General features: G+C 45.1%; 1 protein-coding gene across 2 annotated transcripts in view; it reads left to right on the top strand.

Annotated features, from left to right (window-relative positions):
* The first annotated feature begins 1,370 nt into the window (after positions 1-1,370).
* The window catches only part of LOC311020511 (A-type potassium channel modulatory protein KCNIP2-like), a 71,486-nt gene continuing 46,660 nt past the window's right edge, over positions 1,371-26,196 (top strand). Inside the window, exon 1 of one of the 2 annotated variants that reach the window (XM_084020573.1) lies at positions 1,371-1,527. In XM_084020573.1, coding sequence (XP_083876699.1) covers positions 1,455-1,527 — 73 coding nt within the window. In that variant the 5' untranslated portion in view covers positions 1,371-1,454. The remainder of the gene's footprint in view (positions 1,528-26,196) is intronic. The other variant, XM_084020578.1, reaches the window with a different exon arrangement.

Below are 26,196 nucleotides of genomic sequence, written 5' to 3' on the forward strand. Positions count from 1 at the left end.
GAAGACAAGGTCAACCTTCCCGGGACACGCTTCTGATTAAGGTGTCGATTGATTCCTGAGAGCTCAGGATGGATGACTTAGCTCAGTGCTGAACGGGGAGGGGATCGAGCACCCAGCACGCTTTAACAACTTCACTTCACAGATAACTGAGTGAACGGATGGACAGAGAGACGGAGGGCATTATTGATGCAAAGCGTAATGACGGAAAATATGGCATCAGAGGCAGATTGCTTGACAGATGTGATGAAATGTCACACTGTAGTAAGCAGGAGTGAGGCGAGTTGAGGAAAAGACACTGAGAGGAGAAGAGAGAGAGGGGGAGAGGGGGAGGAAAAGGGATAGACACAAGGCTTCCCAGAGCCAAGGAGTATTTATAGATCAGATACAGTCAGAACCTCTGCCTGGCAGCAGCAGCGTGCTGCTTGTTGCTCCCGCTGATGTCTCGCTACGCATTCCGACGCGGCTGACTCCGAGGAGAGACATCAGCAGAGGATGTGATGGTGGCGGCGGAGCGGCGACTGAACCGCTGAGTTCTGCATGAATGGAGCCAGATAGAACCTCATTATAAATAACTCTGATTCAAGGACTATACAGATGTAATTATGAGTTATACTGATAGGAATATATATGATTGATGATTACTCCACAGGTATCTGTGGGTCAGAGTAAAGAGCACTTTCTTCATGAGTCATCCTGGTGAAATGTGAATCAGATAATGACACATGACTCATTAATTGCTGATGACTTAATCATTAGTTACTCTTTTTGTGCTCCCTAAAGTAAAGCAAACATCATTCTGAGTATTACCCGTCACTAAAGTCCTCGGTTTGGAGTTCATCAGTAACTATTCTTAACATTCATTCATTATCCAGTCGTCCCTGATTCGTGTTGCCATATTGTTTGAAGCCACTGGGGGGGATGTCTCTGTCATATTGTGTGATCTCTAAGAAGTGTCAAAGCAAGACAGATTCAGGTGATTTCTGTGCGTGCGTCTGTGTGCGTGCGTGCGCGCGCCAGCCCATGCGAGAGTGGCGACCAGAAGCGCGCTCGGTCACTCCGCTCTGGTGGACGCCGAGAGCGCACACAGAACGGACACGGGGAAACACAACTTACATGCCCCCCTCCTCTCTCTCTCTTCTCTCTCTCTCTCTCTCTCTCTCTCTCTCTCTCTCTCTCTCTCTCTCTGTCTCTCTCCCTCTCTCTCCTCTCTCTCTATCTCTCTCTCTCATCTCTCTCTCTCTCTCTCATCTCTCTTCTCTCATCTCTCTCTCTCTCTCTCTCTCCCCCTCTCTCTCTCACTCCTCTCTCTCTCACCCATGGCAAATCAATTATGACTTGTTAACGGCGGCAGACTCGTAGCCGTCCACCGTGCTGTTGTCTCCGCGCACAGACTCGCCACCGTCTCCGCTGTTTCCCCCCCCACCACAGTTCCACATTCCGGCGCACACGGGAAGATGAAGGCGAAGAACCGGGACCAAAGCCTGTCGGACTCCAGAGAGCTGGACGGATCCTACGACCAGCTAACGGGTGAGTGAACCGGAGACTCCGCTGGGTGTTGATGATGTGTTTGCCTGCAGGAAATAAAAGATTCAATATGTACAGCCTAACTTCAGGTCTCTTTCACATGTCACAACCTATTATTATATTATAGTATATATAATATTGGCAGTTTATTAAAGTTTGCTTTACTTTCCAGCCTCAGGGTGACGACATGTCAGCGTTTTATTCATGTAAAGTAGAGGAGCATCTCTATTATAAATGTCACTCATTCATTGGGGGAAATAACAACGCATTTTCTATTTTATTGGGGATGAAATAAAGAGGAAACAGTAATTGGATAAATACATGTTGAATCTTTTAATGTCCTTGTTGCATGCCATGTGATGTTATTTTTTTAATTGAATTTGATTATGTTGCTGGTCCTGGCTCAGCTATGGGAGACCACCTTATTGTTGCTGTTTAAAGCCGATCTGAAGCCTAAATTGTGCGGCAGCTTCTTCTCTCGCGTCGCTGTGGGCTTTACCCTCCGAAGTCTGGGTCGAGTTGAGCGACATTTGTGCGCACTTTCGTTTTTGTTGGTACGGTACTTCCATCGAGGTGTCCCCCGCCACCACAGCCTCTCATACGGTCACACGAACGCTGCTCTCCGCTGCTCATGTGAGCCCCGTTTTCCCGTTAAACGCCTGAACACATCTCGGGCCTGCAGACAGCTGTGCACCTCGGGGCTCCACTGGAACACAATAATCTCATTAGCATCTAAGGAACCCTCACACACACAAATGGAATGGTTCCTAAATGAAGAAAAGATTGCAAGGTTCCTCAGTGGAACCATGCAGCATCTTCTGCTGGGTTTCTCTGTGTGGGTAAACATGTGTGGGTGAGTCCAGAAGCAGCAGCTTTACTTTTTTCACCCTGCAGTCCATTGTTGGAAGTTTAAAAAAGAAAAGAGGAAGGAGAATGTGTTCTGCTGAATTCAAAAACATCCATCAGCCTTTTGAATCAATATGGGAATTGTAAATCATGTCAGCCGGCCCACACAGTGTTGCTGGCCGCCATGCCTGGACAAACACCGAGCTTTGCAGAGGACACTTCAGGTTCAGCCGGTCCTCTCTCCCCCCCCCCCCCCCCCTCCTTTAGGCTTTACCTTTTGTAATCATTTGCACATTAGTGTGCACTACACACCTGAGCGTGAGACGCATCATGGCAGATTTAGAAGTCGAAGACTCTTCTGAAGAATCGTCATTTCCTCTTCATTCCTTCCTCTTTCATCTCCTCCCCTCTAGTCGGCCCGGCTTGTCGGAGTGGTCCCCCGTGTCTGGCTGTCCACATGAAGTCATATTGCTTTTTTTAATGGTTTAGTGCGGGTGGGGAGGGAGAGAGGGACCAAGTCATTCAGTGTGGCGAAGCAATTTACTCCTGGCATAGATTTTTAATGGTTTTTTTCAAAAGCGTGGTTAATTATTCTTTGTACGACACTGTCAGCTTGAAAACATACTTAGGCCCCGACGGTTGGGATGCTTATTAAGGCTGCCTCTCACACCAATAAGAGGCGGCGTAATGAAGATGTGATGCCTCTAAAGCATCATATCGCACACACGGCTGACCGCAAAGTGACCCGTGTGTGTGAACAGCACAGTGTGGCAGAGGAGGAACCGGTGATCTGCTGCATAATCTCCACTGAAATGGAGAAGCATAGGATGTGTGATGTGGGTGCATGACTTGTGAGGATGGATTCTTAAGTGGGTTTTTTGTGTGGGAAGGACGGCTACAGGTGAGTCACTCTTCCTTCTTAGAGAGAGAGAATGAGAGAGAGAGAGCTGAAGGCAAAGCTGACCTGTGTTGCTTAAAGGTAGTGTGGGTGGTCTCCAAACACCATTTGAGTGGAACGTAACCCTCTAGAAATAACTCCCTCTCAGCCGGCTCCATTGTGCTGAAGTGTGGCCCTGCATCACCTACACACACACACACACACACGCACACACACACACATGTGTGTGTGAAGTCCATTGTGCTGAAGTGTGGCCCCGCTGTGTGGCGTGAACGTGTCTGAGGGTTTTGGTCGCCCGGCGGTCCGCGTTGTGTTTAAGAGCAGCGGCCGAGGGAGACGAGAGGTAATTATAGAAGCGTGGTGCAGTAATCTCCTCTTCCACCTCACACCGCCACACTTGAGGAATCATCACCATCACCTACACACACACACACACTCTCTCACACACACACACACACACACACACACAATGGCTTCTCTCCACACGCACAGCTATTATCTCAACCTCGTCACGCTTCCTTATCCTCGCTCCAAGTCAAGGATATTGTCTAAGGGCTAAAGGCTGCCAATCATCCCCCCTTTTTGTTCTGGCTGGGGCTAATAGCCTGCATCATCTCTTCTACTGATGTTTTTAAATGGTTAAGGACTCAAAACATGGGATTCAAGTTTATTTGTACATTTTTACACATGATCAAGACACACTCGGTTGGAGAATGGATAGAGAATAGTGTTTGTTTTTAGAGGATGTACGGTACGTGGTGGTAGTGAACTGATCGCCCTCTTCCCAACACTTAAACACACACACACACACACTCAATCGTAGGCGAATGCATGTATTCGTTGTGAATTTTTATTGTCAGGCGATACCGGAAACAAGACAAATTGCTGATCCAAGAGAGAAAACTAGATAGAGGTCATCAGGGATTTATTTAAAGGAGCCAGTTTTAATTGTTGTTGGTATGTGGAACGACCTCGACAGTTTCACACAGCAGCTCAGCTCTCAGCCAGATGCTTAACCTTTGATGGATCTGGACAGTTCATTTCTCTAACACACTCGGAGCCACCACAGGCCATACATTTGCCAACAAAACAAAGCTGGCCAAGAGAGAAGCTAGAGGTGTTGAGGTGAAGGATATATGACACATGCCAACCTACTGACTGATGCAGAGCACCCCCCCCCCCTCCCATGTTGAAAATAATCATTCACAACTGCTAGTCCAACCTGACACCAGGGCTGAGGATGCCTTCATAGCCGAGCCTGTCGGGGGTGAGTTTACGCTCCAGTCACCTTTTCTGCGTGACACTTTTCTGCTGCAGCTACAGTCGTAATGGCCACTGGCACTAATTAAAAGCATAGATTCGATGTGTCATCTGATGTGCTGTGACATGTGTGACACACGTCGCCTCATCAGGAATCCTCTCTGGGTTCCCGGGGCTCGGGCTCCTCCCTGGATGTGCCAGGATTGCGGATGTGGAAATGACTGGATTTTCTACGCGCAGGCATGCTCGGAGCGGTTTCACTGAGGCTCATCTGTCACTTTGGTTACATCATTGTAGGGAGGAAGGAAGGGATAAAGGAAGGCAGGGAGGGAAGTAAGTTTGCAGTAGTAGTCGGTGTTGTGCCGCCAATCATATCCTGCTAATGTGCACTCATCTATAGTCCTGTATTGATATGGGAGCTGGAGTTCTGTCTGATATTCACATTTGCAGCTCTAAAGGTAAAGTCGATGCTTGCATGAACAAATAAAGGAGTTCACAGGATGTAATTGCCTCTCCGTTCTGTCCCCAACATTTCTAAACATTTTAACTGACAGTCGCCACTGCCTTCTCGCCTTCTCCTCTAACTCAATCGCACTCCTCCCCCTCACTCTGTCTCCACTCTCGCAAATCAGATTACATAATAATATCATATATATTTCTGCCTAACCGAGTGTCTTCAGTGTCTCATTTTCCATGCCCTGATTCATCCTGCCTCTCCTTCCTTGCTCTCCGCTCCCATACCGCTGCCTCCACTTTTCAGCCCTTCCCTTTGTCCCTCCTCGAACCTTGACCTCTCCAGCCTCTCCTCTGACCATTTCAGGCCACAGTGGGACCAGTAGCTTAATGGGGCTGGGAGCCAAAGTCAATCGTAGCGGGTTTTAATCTTTGACCGAATCTACGGAAGGGCTGGGCGATGGTTAATTAAAATACGCCCTGCTCACCTCTCCCATGGCACCGTCCCAACCCTTCTCCATCTCCGCTGCTCGGTAAACACATCATTTATAAATGCCTGCCAGGCGAAAGGGAAGGGGTGGAGAACAGCAACGGGAGATGGGGAAAAAACTTGACGTACACATCTGAGGGTGAAAGAATCACGGGGAAGCAGAGAGAAATATTTGATTCAATATATAACAAACGTACTATAAGTTGTTTTCCCTCGACATCAGTCTGATGCCCTTTCCTTGTTCGAGGTATTTCTCAACAAGCGACTGATTGATTGACTGACAGAAAATGTCTCTCGAGTGTGACGGACGCTGTGCTGTCACAACATCTGATCGGCGTTAGAGGATGATTTTCTGTCCATTAGACCGATAGAACCTCATCAGTATGGGGGAGAGAGGAGGCCAGCAGATAGCCTAACAATGTTACTTACAATGTAGCTTACAACCCTGTTCCCCTTTCTTTGTGCACTTTGACTGTGTGCGTGTGTGTGTGTGTGTGTGTGTGTGTGTGTGTGTGTGTGTGTGTGTGTGTGTGTGTGTGTGTGTGTGCACGCATGTGTGTGTGTGTGTGTCATTTTCCATCAGAGGATATCGGCTTACATCTCAGATTGTAGATAGGGGATCACTGTGTGTGTGTGTGTGTGTGTGTGTGTGTGTGTGTGTAAACATTTGTATGGAGGATGTATGAAGGGCAGGCGTGATCGCCATAGAAAGGATGTCTAGAAGCGTGTGTGTGTGTGTGCTGCCGTCGCTCTAATTTCTCTTTTACTCATTTAAGTTGTGCATGAGTGAAGAATTGACTTTTTACAAGAGATGCTGCCTACTTGTTATTTCAAAAGTATTCCCTTTCCTCGTGTGTGTGTGTGTGTGTGTGTGTGTGTGTGTGTGTGTGTGTGTGTGTGTGTGTGTGTGTGTGTGTGTGTGTGTGTGTGTGTGTGTGTGTGTGTGTGTGTGTGTGTGTGTGTGTGTGTGTGTGTGTGTGTGTGTGAGAAAATTAGGGATGGCACAAACGGACAAAAGCTGTGTATTTGTTCATGCATATTTATGCACATCTTTCAGTATCCGATTGGAAACGTTTTTAATGCTCACTTGATGTGTGTCTTCTTTGAAAAAGAGTCGAGGAGCTAAATGGAAACGTCTTTGCCAAATTAAATTTGACATTATGTCTGAATGTTGAATTAAAACGAGTGATCAGGATATTCCCATCATGTGCGAATGCTTGTCTTCGTCGACTGACGGCTTGAAACCCATATTAGCCGACATGAAAGAACAATTACAAACTTGCCCAATTAAAACAAACTCCCGAATCCCTCTCTCCCCTTTTCTCTCAGAGATGAGTTCATTCAGAGGTTCTCACGCCGTGTCTGTCATTTGGAAAAAAGAACATTTTTTATATAATGACAATAAAATGGTGCAATTCTAACGTGTGTATTGAAATAACGTCAAGATCCTGAAGATTCCTTTCAGCATTCTTTCAGTAATTCCACATGTGCAAAGAGCCAGTTCCATTTAAACTTGCGTCGCCTGTAGCAACGACATCTGATGAAACGCTGCAGCTGGCTCTCTTCGTGCCAAACCAGTTGATGGGAACGCTCCTTATTAGCTTCTTAAAAAAAACCAACAACTTCAGTGTGATTGACTGCATATTTTCGTCGGCATCATTAGATCGTTGACAGGCGGAGCTAGCCCCAAAATGTCTGCCTTTATCACAGCTCCTCTGTCGGCCTGGGGCCAGGTTGTCAGAGGGGACACTTCCTGACAACTTGGTCTACATGTCCCCCAGGAGAGATGCTGAAGTCAGCCAAATCCACAACCAGCTAAATATGGTGGAAGGAACCGGGACCGATCGCATTGTGGAGGCTTCGATATGGTTCAAGGTATTACAGCTGTATGAGAGGAGGATCGTGAGAAACGTTGAAATGCTGAGCTGGGATTTTTTGCGCTGAGCTTCGGGGAGCCGTGTCTCTGTGTCGCTGTGTTGCCGTGTCGCTGTGTCGCTGTGTCGCTGTGTTGCCGTGTTGCCGTGTCCTGACTCGACTGTTGAACCGGTCCGTGCTTCCTCTCAGGCAGCCCCACGCCGAACTGCACACATGAGAAGACACAGACTTCAGAAGTCCGACAACATACTTGTGAATTCTAAAATCCATTTACTTTAATCATCTCCATTGCACACTGCTCGCTCTGGGTGTTTACTTGTTGGCTGTGAGGCTGAACCCCCCCCCCCCCCCTCCATGCTATCTCCCTCTGGCACTGGTAAACCGATTACTCACACAGCAACCTGACGTTCCATAAGTGCTTCTCCCCCAAGGCACCGCGGCCTGGCACCAGGATTTCATAGGAGTTAATAGTCAACTAATCAACAACTGCACACACACACACACACACACGCACGCAGAGAAACTCACACAAAGGCAGGCGTGATTGATTGGTGGAGTGACAGTCGTGACAGCAGTGGGATCGTTACCAACCTGGTGCTGCCCAACAACCGCTGACATTACCGTCAGACGTAGATCCGGACATAATGTCGTCTATGGAGAGCGGAAGGGAGGGAGGGAAGGAAGGAAGGAGGGAGGGAGGAAGGAAGGAAGGAGGGAAGGAAGGAAGGAAGGAAGAAAGTGAGGGAAGGAAGGAGGGAGTGAGGGAGGGAGGGAGGGAAGGAAGGAAGGAAGGAGGGAGGGAGGGAGGGAGGGAGGAAGGAGGGAGTGAGGGAGGGAAGGAGGGAAGGAAGGAAGGAGGGAGGGAGGGAAGGAAGGAAGGGAGGGAAGGAGGGAAGGAAGGAGGGAGTAAGGGAGGGAAGGAAGGAGGGAAGGAAGGAAGGAGGGAGGCAAGGAAGGAAGGAAGGAAGGAAGGAAGGAAGGAAGGAAGGAAGGAAGGAGTGAGGGAGGGAAGGAAGGAAGGAAGGAGGGAGTGAAGGAAGGAAGGAAGGGAGGGAAGGAAGGAAGGAAGGAAGGAAGGAAGGAAGGAAGGAAGGAAGGAAGGAAGGAAGGAAAGAAACAGGTTTAGTTATTGATCATCATGATGACGTGTCAGGCTCTTTAAACAAACAAACCAAATCATGACATATATCACAGTTATTATTCACAGTTAAAATTCAATTACTCTTGATCGTACAAAGGATTCATGTATAGGACATAGTTTCAGCTGCCCCCCCGTCGCCCCCCCCCCATGCAGGGCTGTCATTGGGGGCCGGGCTGTCAGACTCCCTGACAGCGTGGTCTTTATCTCTCCCCCTGGAGAAAAGCTAAAAGCTAAAGGCAGCCCAGTTCTCAACCGGCTTCAGGTAATTATATCTTTTCCTGGCATTTCAGAACATTTTGGCGGAGCTTAAGGTGGACAGGTGGAGATGAAAACACACAATGGGTTAAACTCCGAGGCAATGAGCTACTTTTGTATTTATAGAAAAGGAAAAAGACAAAAGCTGACTGAAAATGTGTATAAAATCAAGCATGACCATGACATCCAACTGTCACAGCTTATTTCCCAGCAATGTAAATAATATTACATGGGCCATAATGGAAAGTGCTTGAAGAAAGTCACAGCATCTGCCTGAAGGTCGTGTTTCCTGTCGCCGTCTCTTTTCCACAAGATGTTTGCCTCTAATGACGGTGAATGGAGGGGATGCGGCGTGCACGTCCCGATGCACACAGGGAGAAAGTCGTTAAGAGGTGTAACGGTTATTAATGAGGCCAGCATCAAATTCATGCGCTGAAATATGGGCCTGTTGTTGTTTCCTCCTCACGCGTCCATGACGGAGAGAGGCTCCGCTGGATTCTGGCATCAAAGGAGACGTTGCGGACGGTGTTTAATGGTGCTCCTGAATCTCTGAGCAGGTTGAGCACGGTTTGGGGGATTGAAGCAGTTAATTAAAGTTTTGCTTTTATGTGCATTAATATGCCTGGACTGTTTTCTTATTCTTATTTACTGAAGACTGGGTGCATGTGTGATGTGTCTGTGTGTCAAAGCTGTGATGATGAGATCCTCGACATTCCTTTGGAGAAGTTATGGCATATTAATAATGTTGAAGATATAACGAGAATGCATTATCTTCTCTTTTCACGAGTTGAAACCTGTCCTGTCACTTCATAGTTGAATCAATAATAGTCATTTGGATCTACCGTAATTGGAGCAATATACTTGAAAGGATGTCAACATCCATCATGCCATTGTACCTTACTGTATTTAAGTGTAAGATGTGCTAGTTTGGTGACAGCAGTTGCTTTTAGAGGTCAGACAGGCTGTAAGCAGGAATCCTCCTGGTTGTTTTGTGCGTTTGTGAACATACTGTACCGTCTCGTTGATATTCCTGAGTAGATCCTGACATTAGGGACTCATTAGAGGTTGACAAGCGAGAGGCAGAGGTCTATTGTAGATTCCTCTCACCTCGTCTCTCACTTCCAGTCTCCTCTGCGTGCCACACTTTTATGAATGAGAAGCATTATCAGTAATGATGTTTTCTCCAACTTAACCCTCTCCTCCTTTCTCTCCCCATCTGAGGAGGAGGAAAGTGATTGAGGTGGATGTGGGGTTAATAGTTTCAGCCCCAGCTCTCGTGCCTGGGTGGGCAAGTTGTGAGTGCATTGGATACAGTAATGGAAAATGATGTGTATGTGTGTGTGTGTCTATATGTAGGGTTTGTTTATCACTTAGGGAGATTTATTCATAGTCCTTCAGCTCAGCCGTCAGATTAAGGTTGTAAAGTTAAAGCATCTGCCCGTCAGATGTCATCTGCAAAGAACCTGAGGGAAAATAACAACTTAAACTAAATAATGCACGTCAGAATACCCTTCATGCATTGTGCTATGAAGTGGCTTTATACGTACGCAGGCCTTCTGGGAGATTTCCACGGTTAATCATTTCTAATGCAACAAGCCGCTCTGTATTATGGTTCCAAAGTTATGAATTTTTAACATTTCAGTCTGTTGATAGTCAAGACTGCCAATATGGGGAAACTGTGAAACCAATCACGGGATAACATCATGAAGGTTACATGATACATACTCACACGTGTACTTCCAATCAGGTGGTTCTTTAGTGGGACCTGTGGCGCTGCAGCGCCTTGATGTGAATGACTGAATTATTGCGGCACATTGAGCAACATTGGCTTGTTAAATTTGACCCTTTTGAATGTGTGTATTCATTTGTAATTCTGGGCATATGCTGGAAAAATCTTTTGAGCTTAGTGTAGAGCAGATCAAAGATCCATGGATGTGTGTGTGTGTGAGTGTGTGTGTGTGTAAATGAGAGACGGAGAAAGGGAAAGGACAACAGAAGTCCTCTCTAGAGGCCCTCACAGTCGCCCCTCTCTGTGATAGTGATACATATCTGAAAGCAGTCGCCTGGGCTTAGATCCTTTTCCCTCTGAACTTCTCCCATTTCTATCAAAAGACTTCCAGAAGAAAAACATCCAGCGTGCGACTAAATGTGATCAGGGCAAACAGCCAGACAGAAACACAGGCCACACAGACACACGCAACAGCAATGTAATGCGCTCCGATACGACCCTGTAGGTCAACCGTGGGACGAAAATGAAACGACTTCAAACTTGGCAGGCGATGTTTCTCATCTGGTCTCCTATCTTCTCTTTCTATTTCATTATTTAACAAGCTTTCCAGGCACTGAAACCCAATCAAAGTTTTATGGACTAATGCATCATCCATTTAGTGGGTAGGAGAGGTTCCAGCTGTCAGTCAAGTGAGACACACACACACACACTTACACAGGTGAGACTGATGCCCATTGATCTGTTTATTCAGAACTATAATACCACAGCTGCTCTCTGTCGGCACCTCCAAGCGACTAGAAAAGAACCTCTGTCACCGCTCGCCTGCCTCTTAGTCAGGCTTTATGTCAGCATAACGCTCACGGCAGATATTTTTAGCACCTTTTTAATTTTGCGTGCGGAAGCAATGCAGTCTCACCCCGGATGGAAGGAGGGTCATTGCATGGGTTTCTAATGAACGTTCTGCATAAATTAGTTTTTAATGATAAACAAAGTGCAAAAAATGGCTCCAGAAGACGGTGGTTAGTCATGTGACTATTGTCATGAGTAGTTAGTGTCATTAGTCCCGTGATTCACTTAAGTTGCTCGTCATGTGACTTGTTAAAGAGCTCTTTGGTGGTAATGATTTTCTAGTTTTACTGTTGCTATTGCTGCTCTCATTACTTGTATACTTTCTGTCACATGGACTGACTATTTGGCATCCCTCCTCAGTTGCTCTCCCTGAGGTTTTCTTTGCCCCTCTCAAAAGGATTTTTTTTTTTTTTTTTACCATGGAGCCCTCTGAGGCAAATTTGTGATTTGGGGCTTTTTAAACAGAACTTTGCCTTAACCCAACTTCCTGTGGAGAGTAAAGAGAAAAGACACTCTGCATGTGCAACACTGATGCAGGAGCGGTACCGAGAGCATCATAGTTTGAAGCCTGACAAAGTGTCAGTATTTGACGAGTTGAGTGGAGTGAGAGCGTGTTGGCATGTCAACCTCTGCTGATATGCTTACTACTGAGAGATAAACCCTGGTACAGGCCACTTACATCTTATTGGTAGTATTGTCAGCTGTTTTTTCTTAGTCTGACCCAACAGAGAACATTGTCCGTTGTTCCCGAGGTTTATTTGGGGGACGTGGAGACAACAAAGTGTCCTTATGAACCTCCATCATTGATGTTCTTGGGCAGCTGCTGATACACAGTACAGGGTTCTCTCAGTGCTGGATGTAACCTTAGTGCCACCACTTTGGTCCTTTTGGAGGGATATTTTTCTATGAAATCTTTATGACGAGCATACAGTAGATATGAACAACAAATGACGTGTGCAGCCCCTTTCAGTCTCATGTGTCACCACACATGTGAAAGATGTGCCTTCAAGTCTCAAACACGCAGATCTGTAACGGAGGGGAACCTGCCCTGCCTTCCTTTGTTCTTTTAGGGATTCAGTGATGGAGGAGTGTCTTCAACAGAGATGGAGACGAGCAGACAGGTGTGTGTTGTTCCTTCGAGAGTCTGCTTCTCCTACTTTGCTGTTTTACAGCAGCGGAGATGAGTTGGTCCCTCCGTCTCTGTTTTTATCAGCTCCTTAAACCATCCTGAGCACTGCTCTTCACTTAGCTTTGAGTTAGACTGGCGGGCTAAAGATAGAAGGCAACAATAAGGAGCGTGTTGCCGCTCTGCTCTAACAAACAATGATTGCTGCTTTGTGTTTTTTTTTTTTTTTTCTAACCAACTTTGAAATAAGGAGAGCAGATCCCTCTGAGCAGTAACCACATATAAATAAGTTTGCCCTCACTATTGTGTTGTCGTACATTTTTAGAATTGGTGTTTCATTATTCCCCGCTATTATGTATGGATGAAACATTCATATGGATGAAACATCCATTTTCCTGGCATCTCTCAGAAAAAAAACGTGTGCCACATGTGTTGCAGCATCAGTAGATTTTTCTGAACCAATTCAAGAAAAAAATAATGTGAGCAGTCGCCATGGGTGACCAAGTAAAAAAAAAAAAGAAAAGAAAATTGGGCATTGTGTTGAAGCAGTCTTTGGAAAGTGCAAAAGCACCTCAGCAGTGAAAGACAGGATCTCGTACATTGGCACTTCAAGTGTGTGGGTGTGTGTGCGCATGAAGCAGGAAATCGATGACAGGTTTTGGCAGCTGCTCTTTCTGTGTGTGTGTGTGTGTGTGTGTGTGTGTGTGTGTGTGTGTGTGTGTGTGTGTGTGTGTGTGTGTGTGTGTGTGTGTGTGTGTGTGTGTGTGTGTGTGTGTGTGTGTGTGTGTGTGTGTGTGTGTGTGTGTGTACGATTGAATAAAGACAGAGAGGAATAGAGGGAGGCTGGTCAGTGCGTTCTCTTGGCACAAAAACCAAGATGAGGCTTCTTAAGTCTTTGAGGGTCCTCTGTAATGCTGATGACACCTTTTTGTCTCTCATTTGTTAGTCGGAGTTCAGGCCGTCTCGGCTGAGTAGGAAATCCTCCGCCCTCTCTCCCCTCTCCCTCTAATATCCCTGCTGAATACCGCCTGCGTCGTGGCAGCGATGACGGGGAAAGCTATGACAATAATCCCCTCGCCTCTATTCTGCTCCTTTTATCAGCCCCTCGCCCTCAGAAGGGCTGTGTTCTGTCACGAGGAGACAGATGCTGTGTCACAGTGTCAAAGTGTAGGTTTCCACTCGCTAAACTGGCAGCGCTTGCAAATTGTGTTTATGAATGGAAAGCGATCCGCTCTAGTGCAGTCAGAGATACATCAATAAGCTCGCAAATACTTAAACAGAGCTCATTTTGGAGGTACATCTTTTAAGGGCATCTCCAGCATCATTTCCATGTCTCTACTCAGCCGGAGAGATCACCTTTATCATCCCGAAAACACCTTATAGGACGGGTTGTTTGACGGCGATGCAAAGTCCATCAGGGCTTTAACACCCGCCTGGCACCGGCGAGAGGACATTGTGCGGAAAACGAATGAAGCGAGCGATAGAATTCACTTTGGTGGATCTTGTTGTCACGCTGCCAAGCTGAACTTCAAATGAACTTTCTGCGTTGTTTCTTCCCACCTTTTTTGCAGCCCCCCCCCAAAACTGTTTTTCCTTTTGGTGCGCTGATCAGCACATAATAGACCCGTTCTCCTTATCGACTCCATTTGGGTGTGAGCGATACGTGAGTAGTGATACTTACAAATAAAGATTTTTCTCTTCTATGCGTCGCTGTTTGTGTGCGGGCGTCTGACGTCGGTTTGGCATTTTGAGTACAGCACTTTGAGAAAGTTATGGACAGATGGGAAAATAAGGCTAGGTAATGGAACCGGTTAATGGCCCAATATGAAATTTCAAACACACGCCTGCCTCCGCCCTCCTCCCCCCCCCCCTCCACTCATCTTCTCCCCGGCTTCTATTCAGCTGCGTCCCGGTGAAGGGGAGCCTGTTTGTCTTATCGGCCTCTGCCAGCTGTAGTTGGGATCGGGGATCGAGGGGTCTCTCCTTCCCTCGCCGCACCCCACGCCGGAATAGAAAGGGGGACGATGATTTGGCGCGCTTCACACACACTCGCAAACAATTACATCACACAAAGACACACAAACACCGCACACACTTGTGGAGCTTATCCGAATGTCATGCCCTGCGAGTTGTGTGGACCTCAGAGGCAGAAGAATAATATTGAAGAGGAAATGGAGGAACTTTATTTCCCCTTTTACACTGTTAGATGCTCTCTTCTCTGTCACGCCACCTGCCTGTGGCTGTTAATGACTACAGCCACTCTCCATCCCCCCATTCTCCTCACTCACTTAAGCACCTTAATGAACCACCTGTACAGCGTGTGTGTATCTTCCACTATGGATGTGTGTTTGTGTGTGCGATAGGCCTACTTTAAATGCCTGAGGGTTGCCCTCTGTGTATATGAGCCAATTATCTTTACTTACTTCTCTACTAATGAGGACTTCGACATGAGCGCTGAGAAGGTGGAATGGAGACGACTCTGGCAGCCACGAGGAGCAAACCTGCCAGCGAGGCCAAAGGTTCAAGCCAATCACGGAGATGATTCTGGCAAAGAATTATGGATTTAATTTGGGTACTTAAATCATTTGGATCGTAACCACTGCAGAGGATATGTTGCCTTGTTCATGCTCCCCATCAAATTTAAGTCATGCTAATTCGTCATTTGCTTTCACAGTCACAAATGTATTCCTAAAAAAAAGAATGCGGGTCACACTTTGACCTTTCTGATGAATCTTTATTACCGTTTATCTCCGTACTGGAATCCCAGAAAAGGGGGCTTAAATTGGCATCATTTGTTGTTTACAATTTATGAAGAAAATAACAAAAAATGAAAAGCATCACATTGATTTTCAGGTGGTGAAGCAGCCATCTGTGGATCTTGATGTGGACTCTGTACATCAAAGACAAAGCATGCTGGAGCACCACTATGTGCAACGCAAACATAAAACCTCCCCACCTTCCTTGAGATTCAACACGGTCTGGTGCTCTCTAGAGGATGTCTGACTGTTCCCCTTATTGAGACCCGTTGCATGAAAACTTCAGCACAGCAGTGTTAATGAGTGATTGAGTGTTAGTTAGGTTGTCAGCTGATGCCGATCACATAATTATTGTCCGTCACTATTGCATAATCTGCCAGAATATTATCCCCTTATAAAGTTGATATAAGTATCATTCATCGGAGGCAAATGAAACGCCAATGTTCAGTCTTTTTTAAGCTACGTTTTGTTCTCCATCCATTACTGAGAAAAATATCTCGCTGGTAAATTAGTCGCTAGTCTGCTGTTTGGTGTTGAGCAGTAACATATGGTGATATTTAAGAGTATTCTTCGCTGAAATCTGCTGCTGAGTCGACAAAATTGAAGAGGTCGGTGAGTGAACGAAAAGTTGTGGGCTGTAAAATAGTATATAGTTTTGAATACGATTAGTTTGACTCTATTTAGTATTGTCTTTTTAATTTCAGTTTTTAGTGTTCACAGTGCGTCTGCTGGCTTTTGATTGGTTTCTGTTTTTCAGAAAGGTTAAGGGTTTTTTTTCATTCAGAGCTTTTTGTCCATTAGCTTTTTTTCTTTCTTTTTTTTTTTACTGTCTCCTATAGACAAGAAAAAATACTAAATGCAAATTTAATGTTAAGCTTTATTGTGTTCAGCAGGATGGAACAGATTGTGTTAAAGAAAAAAAAACAACAAAGCCCAACTTTTTGCCTCAACTGGAGTTAGTAATTGGACTGTCTCTCAAGATTTTTTCCAGACACGCTTGCCCGGACCCTGCTAATTAAGCCTGCACAAACCTCTGACAGTTTCTCATCACTTTCTCTGTACTATGACCTTTTCTAATACATTTGAGGTCTTGCCACATAGTGTTGTTGTAGCTGACAGTAGTGCCTTTGTTTATGCTTCCCTGCACGTCGCTTTCAAATTAGCCCAAACACCAGAGGCAGCGGTTGCAATCCACCGGAGCCTGTGTTTAATAAACAGAATTCATTCCCTCTGTCTAACAGCGTTGCCACAGGTGGGAGACTGTGTTGTGCTGTGTTTGTTGAATGCACGGTCAAATGGTTGGAAGTGTCTCAGTTTGATGTAACGGTTTCATTTTAAGGTGTGTGTGTGTGTTCAGACTGTCTTTTTGTTTTCTACTATTCAGGTTATTTCTTTTACATGAAAATAGGTTCACATTCTTTATTCAGTCTCGTATCAAGAGATTCATCGAAACAACGAGCGGCAAGAATCCAACAGCTGGCAAACATCCAGCTTTGTTTAATACTTTGACTGGCCGACGCATCACACAATCTAATTGAATCTATTCTGCTATTTCATGGCTCCGTAACAAACTCTGAGATTAGGATGTTGTCAGCTCTCTGAGCAAACGCACAACAGCTGTGTGTGTGTGTGTGTGTGTGTGTTTATTTCCCCTCCATACTGACGGGGTTGCCGGGCTCGTAACGTCTCCGAGGTGTTTGCTTGGATAAAGGTCATCTCCGCAATTAACCTTGTGTGATGAGTGAGGGGGCAACGTAAACAACAACGGGACGGCGGCGCCTCAGTCTGCATCCACAACAAACACAGACGTTATATATATAGTTACACGCTTGGCACACAGTCGCCCGGGTGTTGATAGCTTTCAGGTTGGAGGACCCACTTCGTCATGTCCTTAATGCCCGTCTGAACAGCAGACCTCATCTGACGGAAAAACCCACAGAGCAGTAAGAGCTGTACCTGCTTGGAGCCCTCGAGGAAGGAGGCTGCAGCTTTGTTAGTGAACACCTGCTGAGCTGTTGCAGAGCTCAGGCTCTTTCTTTATCAGGATACACACTGGTTTCATCAAATGCACAAACCTTTATTTTCCTCATATCTCTTCAAAAAGAACGTACATGGAGACATTGATCCGAGTCACCACTCCTCCTTCCATTTATAATCAGTATATGCATATAGAGTCGAACTGAATAGATCGGTGAATCCCTATCAACGAGCAGCTCCGAGAACGCCTACTGTACATGCGTGCACATAAATAGACACAGCAGGCGTCCTTTGTCACATGCAGAGACTACTCCCTCCCAGATCCTCCTACACGACACCAGGCTTTGCTGTACAGTTGGGGTACAAGAAGCCGCTCTACATTACTTCTGTGAAGTTCATCTCCAGAGTAGCAAGTCGAAGGCGAAGTCTGAGAAACTCGCACACAAAGTACAGCAGAATGGCCTTTGTGCTCAAATGTCACACACTTCTTTCCCAACTTTTAAATTATTATCTTTGTGACACCTAAAGGGAGAACCACATACCTCCACGCTGCATACAAAGTGCTTTCTTTTATTATAGTCTACGTCTTTCACATTTTCTGTATTGCCATTACTTCAACTTAATATAACCTCTTTAGACTATTATATGCATCTATATATAAAGAGAGACTTCATTACATCTTCAATAGGCAGCGTTGAGCAGAGACAAACCATGCCTTGCTGGTTGTGTGCGTGTATGACTCTTATTCCCTCTGTGCTGGATTCTCTCCTCGTTCCTCGAGAGTCTCTTTGCTGTCATTGGCCCACTCATTTTTTTAAAGCCAGGCAGTGTTGTATGTCTGCATGTGTGTGCCCGTTTGCTTTGAGATTTGAGTGTATTGGCTCGTGTGCGTTCCTGGAATGAACTAATCACTGACGTCAGTAGGATGCATCATGTAAGAACCATGAATGTCTGTACCTGGGTTGATATAATACTGGAGTCCAATATCATGAAGTGCTGTGGTCGTCTGTCCTTGGCCATCCCGTTCAGTAAACATGTCATCTCAGCACTACAGAGAGAAAGAGAGAGCAGTTGTTCCTGCAGCGACAGCTCTTCTTATCCATCCTTGTTTGGAGGCTGTCAGACTATTGTGTTCCTCCGTGAGGCGATGTGCCAGTACGCAAACATAGACTACTGTTCTCTATCTGTCTGTCTATACAGAGGTTGGTTAAATCAACCATGATATGAAACCTCTGAGGGTGTGTGTGTGTGTGTGTGCGTTTCCACTCTTTGTGCATGAAAGAATCAGGCTGAAGTGTCCTTGAGACGACCTTTTCTGTCGAGAGAAACCGACGGCGTGTTTGTATTTGTTTGTCAGACTGGAAGAGGCAAAGCAAGCGACTGCTCACATTTCTGCATGTAATTCACCTCCGAGGCTCTTTGTGAATGCCTGTCTGTTTTATTCTGTGCCTACTCCAAACGAGACGCCCCTGTCTCTTTCTCTAAACTGCTTTTCCATGTTTTTCTCCCCACTCTTTCCTCTTCGTCGTCCTCTTCCCTCGGCCGTCCCTCCAAACCGCGTTAAGAGATTTAAGGTGAAAGGAAACAGACGGGAGAGAAGTGATTGAGGCAGAGATAGTGGGTGTATTAAACCAAATTGGTTGGCAGAGATGCATCGATAAGTGAGGGATGGATAAATGAGCATAAGAGATGGAAAACCCCAAAGCATCTTTTTTATTTTTTTTAAAGCTTTGGTGTTCAAATTCAGCTTTTCACAGGGAAAAGTTACTTTTTTAAGAGTTTTGGAATGGAAATGGCTGTGAAGAGGACGGCTTCACAGTGAAGCAGGGAGACTTGGTGAATTGGGAACAAGGGGAAGCACGGCTGCATTTTAATATCAGCCACTCTATATATAATAGATAAAGTTGGGAAGCCTTGAGTTTCTTTTGCCTCTGCCCTGCATGTCTCACCTCATGCTGCTTCCTCTCTTCGGTCACCCGTGCAGAATAAGAGGAGGGCGAGCAGCAGGAGAGAGGAGCTTATGGTTCATATTTCAAAGGAAAACAGGGGAAGAGTCATGAAGAAAGGAAGTAGAAGACAGTGTTGACACAAAAAGAGAATATAGCTGAATAAATAACACAATATATTGTAAAACATGTGCCTGCAGGGTCCAATCATCAAATTAAATTCATTCCAACAATCTCAGCTCAATGTTTGGATTTTAATTAGCATGTCAAAGGCACTCATTTGCTAAATTGTTATATTGTTTTTTTTTCAATGAGGGTGCAATTGTAATTATCACCTATATTCCTTGCATGCACAACTCATCATATGATCCCCTGCAGCATTTATTCTGCAGTGATTGAGACTGTAAATCACAGTTAGTCACTGGCGTGTCATATTAGTTAGAAAACCAATTAGCAGCATCTGTCAGCTTTAATAGAGATCTGACAAACATCATTTTTAGGCCTGACAATTTTAAAGGAAGTACAAAGCGGTTATAATGAAACTTAAACCTGCATTCTCTCTGCTGGCCATCAGGAGGCGACGCAAAATGAAGTCTGATTGCATTGAAGTCTATGAAAAATGACCCTAATTCTCACTTGATTTCAGGAAAAAATTGTAAATAAGAGTTTATGGTTTCAATCGCTAATTTGCACAAACAGACTCAGAGTGTGTATTTCCATTACCCACTATAGCTGGGGGGGGATAAAAAAAAACAAAAAGGTGAGAAGTATGGTGTCATTTTTATGTTTGAATAAAACATACAGACACATACAAACACACATCGTTTCATGACCTCCTGCGCGGCTCGACGGGACCTTTCTGGAGTTGTTTTATGTTTGTTTGTTCCGTTGTCTCTGCGACGCATCAAATACACAAACCTGTCACAGCGACTGATGAAAGCAACGAGAGCTGCGCTTCCTTTTCTTTGTGTTTTTGGAATTAAGCATGCCATTTTTCTGTTTTTCTTAAAGCTCCATCCATCAGCAGTGAGATAATGTAGACGAAGTCGCTGCTTGTGTTTACGTGATGCTGGCTGATCATTTGGCCTGTCGCCAGCGTGGAGCCAGTGTGAGTAATGAGGTGTAGATAACATGTAGGATTTATTCATTTTTGGGTTTAACAGACGAGAGAACTGAGTTAAAAAAAAAAGTAACTTTTGTGAATGTGATGTGTTTACATGGAACAACAAGTTAACCACCGCACAGAATCCCTGAGAGAGACGTGGAGGCAACGAGAGCGTTAAAGTGTGTTAGAGAGCGAACCCCGTCCAACGCAGCAGCCCTCCTCCTCATCCTGTCAGCGATCCATACCTGTCCGCCCACTGATTTCCCATGAGCCTTTGGGTGATTGTGTGAATTCAGCCAAGTCGGGCTCGTTTCTATGGAGTTACTCTTCATTTACCAAACACGCATGCAAGAACGCATAGTGTAGATAAGTGCTCATATTAGCACTCTCTCCCCTACACACACACACACTGTCTTACGTAACGGTTGTGTTTACAGTGGAGGAAAGACGAGCCTCTTGTTCGCAGAAAACTTACAGGCAACGAGTTGAGCGTCCCATAATTGATGCAACTCCAACATGTTTTGTTTTTTTTATTCTCTGAGAGATGTTTGTCTGCGTAGTGTGCGTTTGTGTTTACGCTGTCAGGTCTGTCTAAATGCCGGGGAGTCTGCCGAGCGTCTGCTCTTTCATCACGTGTTGTTATAGTAGGGATACGGTTCACCCCGGTTTACCCTGGCCTCCTCCTGAAACAGAAACACAGACAAACTATTTTCCATTGCTCAACTCCCCGTGATACCACACTAAGCGTCATTAGACGGTGTCTCCTGCATCCCCTCCCTCACACACACACACACACACACACACACACTCAGCAGAAACTGGCACGGGTGGAAGCACTTAAGGAGGTAAGAGCGGGCAGTGAGCTCTGGAGAGTGAGTGGAGAGGGAGGTGGAGAGTTCAGCGGTGGCCCTGCTGGAGAGGAAGACTGAGAGAGCTCCTTAAGAGAGCGACATGGTGTCAAGAGGAGTGAGGGATTACGTTACAAGTCGGTGATTATAGAGTACTGCCCTTGTCATGATCAAAGCTGCTCTCAGTGAAGATCATATCTGGGCTCATGAAACATGTTCCATGAGTGCAAATGAAGACGCTGTTTAGAAATTAGTCGGATTTGTTATATGGTAAAAACCAGCAGTAGATTGTAATTCAAAGTAATATTTTTAGCCTGTACCTTTCACTTTTACTTGAGTAAAGAAGTTGAATCAGTACTACTTGTACCAGAGTCTTTTTGAACACAAGTATCTGTACTTCTAGTTGAGTCTTTTTGAAAACAAGTATCTGTACTTCTACTTTTCCGAGAGTCTTTTTGAGCACAAGTATCTGTACTTCTACTTTTACCAGAGTCTTTTTGAACACAAGTATCTGTACTTCTACTTGTACCAGAGTCTTTTTGAACACAAGTATCTGTACTTCTACTTGTACCAGAGTCTTTTTGAACACAAGTATTTGTACTTCTACTTTTCCGAGAGTCTTTTTGAACACAAGTATCTGTACTTCTACTTGTACCTGAGACTTTTTGAACACAAGTATCTGTACTTCTACTTGTACCAGAGTCTTTTTGAACACAAGTATCTGTACTTCTACTTGTACCAGAGTATTTTTTAACACAAGTATCTGTACTTCTACTTGAGTCTTTTTGAAGACAAGTATCTGTACTTCTACTTTTCCGAGAGTCTTTTTGAACACAAGTATCTGTACTTCTACTTGTACCAGAGTCGTTTTGAACACAAGTATCTGTACTTCTACTTGTAACAGAGTCGTTTTGAACACAAGTATCTGTACTTCTACTTGTACCAGAGTCGTTTTGAACACAAGTATCTGTACTTCTACTTGTACCTGAGTCTTTTTGAACACAAGTATCTGTACTTCTACTTGAGAATATACTGTCTGTACATTTGAAGCCTCTGATGTGAGCTCCGGGGCAGTAGACTCACTTTCAGCATGTTCCTCCTGTATGCCCTGCAGAACCTTTGCACCGACACCTTTTTGATGGATTATACCCCTGAGGTCGCAAAATACCTTCCCATCAATAATTCCCATGCAGCCCTTCATTTTCTCAGGTAGCCTCCAAATTTCTGCACTGCAGCACAAAACTTGAGCAAAAAGGTTGCTGTCGAGTTGTTGAAAGACAAACGACTCTTCATGCATAGTCGATACCACAGAGTCCCATGGACAAATATGCAGTCGCACGACTTCGCCCGAGGCTCTCCGTGGATTCCCAATCAGGTGGACTGGGCCTTGCGAAGGTGACCTCCTGTCCTCCGATGGTTTGACAGCGATGGGACTGATCTGTCCCCGTTCTATTAGGACTGATTATATCATTTAGATACAGATGGGTCGTTTAAACCGAGCAGCTGTCCTCATCAGACACACCAGACTGAGCCCTCTGGTTAATGGCCCCCGAGAAGCCATGGGGGTAACGGAGGCTGGCAATGAAGAGGAAACGCACAAATTAAATACATGGGCATCGAGGTGGCACGGAGGACCGGGCAGCCAACCTGTTACCAAGAGGGCTCAGGCCTGTTCCCTGCATGGTTGGTGCATGTCCACTTAAAGTGGAGGTGAATGAAAAAATGCCCTTTTTAACCCTTGTATATCACATTCCCGGTCATTTTGTGCTCCTATTTAATATCTTTGAAAGCTTTATGGTTGCATATCAGACACATTGCTAAAATAACAAACAAAGCCAATATAGAACAAGTCAGAGGAGGACAGGTAAATTGTGTTCAAAGGGAGAATTTAGTCAAATTCGGTTTAATAACCACTTGCAGCCAGTTTGGGCTCGCCTTAGAGAAGCGATGAGCAGGTGAGAGAGGACGGTGAATAAGGCGTCTACACATAATGAGGTTCTGACATTGAGACGGAGAGACAAAGAGTGTTTGAGTCAGCATCATTGAAAATATGAGGTCAGGTGCTGTGGAATTGGGTTACTTGGGTTCTCTTGCCTCACCCTCCCTCACCCCCCACTTGTCCTCTTCATTTGCCGTATTAGTCGATGCATGTGTGCACCCACGCTGCCTCTCTCTCTCCCCCGAGTGACACCTCAGCTCGGCAGCGAGTAGCTCACATGCCTCTTAATAAAAAGACACGGATTAGACACAAGCACTGGTATTGAACTGGTGCGGTTGTGGTCCGGGGGCGGGAGAAGCGCTCTCTCGCTCCCGTTGCAGAGTGGGGGAAAAAAAAAAGACACAGACTCTGAAAATGGAAGCATAGATTTTCTCTCCGCCTCCTACACAGGCAGCCAGGCTCAGAGGGACTCCGTCTCTCATAGGCTCTCTGATCTTAGAGTCGCAAAACACCTGCTGCCTGCCTTCAGACAGGGGGAGAGAGAGGGGAGGAGGGGGGAGGGAGAACAGCGGTAAAGCAGCAGAACGGTTGGGTGTGCCGGCGAGAGGCTTCAGAGGAATTACAGAGCGCCTGTGTCGGATGATAGCATGTAAAACAGGATGTAGCGAAGGCGAGGTGATGGCAAGAGTTCACATCGACACGGCGGGCTTTTGAGGAATATCTGAAACCGTTTGTCACTCGCACAATGCTTGATGCCTTCAAGGAGGTAGCAGGTAGCAGTGTGGGATTTGGTGCTTCTCTTCCGACGTCAGGCTCGGATGACTCCGCTGGTGCCTGGTGATAAATACACACAAAAAAACCCAACAATGTGAAAACTCCCCCGTGGGTTATTTGTAGACCTCATGGCCCAGTGATCCATTCCTCTTGCTTATCTCTCGCTCTTTATTTGTCAGTCTTGTCTCCCTCGGGTCTGTCCCCCCTCGCCTTCTTCATCCTGCGTAGCATACAGGAGTAGCTTCATCTCTGGGTTTATTGAAAAGGAATGGGTAAGGAGCTCCCACAGGGTATAAAAGCGGAGAAAAGGAGAAGAGTCGGTGTGTAGCTTTCATGTAGAGTGGAGGAGAGGCATGGCTTGAGTCTAATATCTATTGCTTTGTATCTATTTTACAATAGCGAAGCCAAAAATTAATTTCAACACCTTTTTTTGTTGTAATGATTCCCATTCATTCCTTTTCTAACTTCTGATTCCTCTTTCTATATTCCTGTATGCTACACGAATCCCTCACTACACCACGACCTCTCATGACCTTTCAGCTGTGATACAGATTGACAGATCACACCGATGTCCAGAGCAAAGGGCAAAGCAGAAGTCTGATCTTGAGATCTGAGGTAACCGTATTGTGGGCGGATGCAGACCAGTATATTCCTCTCTGTTTACCCCCCAACCTTCTCTTACCGGTTCAATTACACTGTTCCAATGCTTTCTGCAGGCGGGATAATTAACTGTATATAAGAGCAGACAGGCGTTAAACTGGTGCCGGACATTAAACCATGGTCCAGAGTCGGGCCAGTAGTTGCCAAGATTTGTCTGTAATTATTACCAAGCTATGAAATGTTTTATACTTAAATATTAATTTGGAGTGTGTGCCAACCTTTCCACAACGTATTCAGAGTGGAGGTAATGGTGAAATCTATAATGTATAGAATTAAAATGTATAATTGAATCTGTATATCACCGCTTTCTTATGCATCTAGTTTGCCAGCAGGGCGTTGTTAAATGAAATGTAGGAAGGAAAACGGTTTATTTCCGACTATGAAGTGAGTTTGGTTTCGTTTCAGGGCTTGTTTTTCAGTAGCTGTGGTTTTACTGGTCTGTATCTGCCCTCTACTGGTCTATGCTGTTTAGTACAACCGACTATTCTAAAGTAAATGGACACAACAGCGAGCACCACTCACTTTTAATACAAGTACCAGTTACCATCTAGCCCCCCCCCCCCCCCCCCCCCCTTATCATCCAAAATATGCGTATATTTTAAATATTGTAAGTTCTGTGTAATGGTTGTCAAATCAGAGGAAAGTGGTTCTAAGACCAAACTAGTAGATACCAGTGCTGATTAGAATTTGTGTTTCTCTGTTTTAAATGTTGATGATGATTTTATTGATAAGCTAAGAGGATGTGGGGTTGTCAGCAGATGGGTAGTACACTTAAAGATGTGCAGTAGTCAGACCCGGGATGTAGACCATATAAGGCCTGTACTTCTGTACTCTCCGTTATGGATGCTTACAGACACACATGCACATATTTGCTCACACACATACACAAATAATTATTTTGCAATACATATTTTCTTATCTTTAGAACAGCTTTAAATGAATATTCATTAGTATTCAAATGGGAGTGTGCTATAGTGATTTTTTAATTCCCAGCTGGAAGAGCCATGCATCATTAGTTACTTAGTGTTTCAGCTTCATTAATATTTCTTCTTCCTGTCTGGTCTTTGTTAATGTTAGAAGTGTGTGTGTGTGTGTGTGTGTGTGTGTGTGTGTGTGTGTGTGTGTGTGTGTGTGCGTGTGTGTGCGTGTGTGTGCGTGTGTGTGTGTGCGTGTGTGTGTGTCCATCCATCTGTTTGCCCCCAGGGCAGGGCTCCTGGAGTTGTTGCTCTGCAGGTTTTTGCCTGCAGGTGGCAGCAGCGTCACAGAGCTATGCTCTGGTGTTTGGTCTCAGCGCTGCTAGACAGTCAGTGGCTACGCTGCTGTGCTTAATTAATATTTTTTTACCATCTCATTTCAAATCAATCAGCATATTTCTCCTAAATGTATAGATGCTTTCTTGAATTTGAGTTGCTTATTAGTATTTGCTCTCCTTGCTGATTCATCTCTTGGCTGTGGTTGTGTCTAATATTTATGGATGGCAACTATTTCCAATAACAGAATAGTGAGTATTTCTGTCTTTTACTGTCTACTTAGATATCTCCAGTGGTGGAAGAAGTACTCAGATCCACCTCAGAAAAAGTAGAAGAGCATTGCCTAAAAAAGTAAAAGCCCTTAATTTAAAAATGCTACTGAAGTCAAAGTACAGAAGTATTATTTGCAAAATGTACCAAAAGTATCAAAAGTAAAATTAATCATAATGCAGATTTTTTTAAATGGTATTATCATTATTCTAATATTCTGTATTA

Source organism: Eutrigla gurnardus (assembly GCF_963514095.1).
Source record: "Eutrigla gurnardus genome assembly, chromosome: 11".
Classification (NCBI taxonomy): Eukaryota; Metazoa; Chordata; class Actinopteri; order Perciformes; family Triglidae; genus Eutrigla; species Eutrigla gurnardus.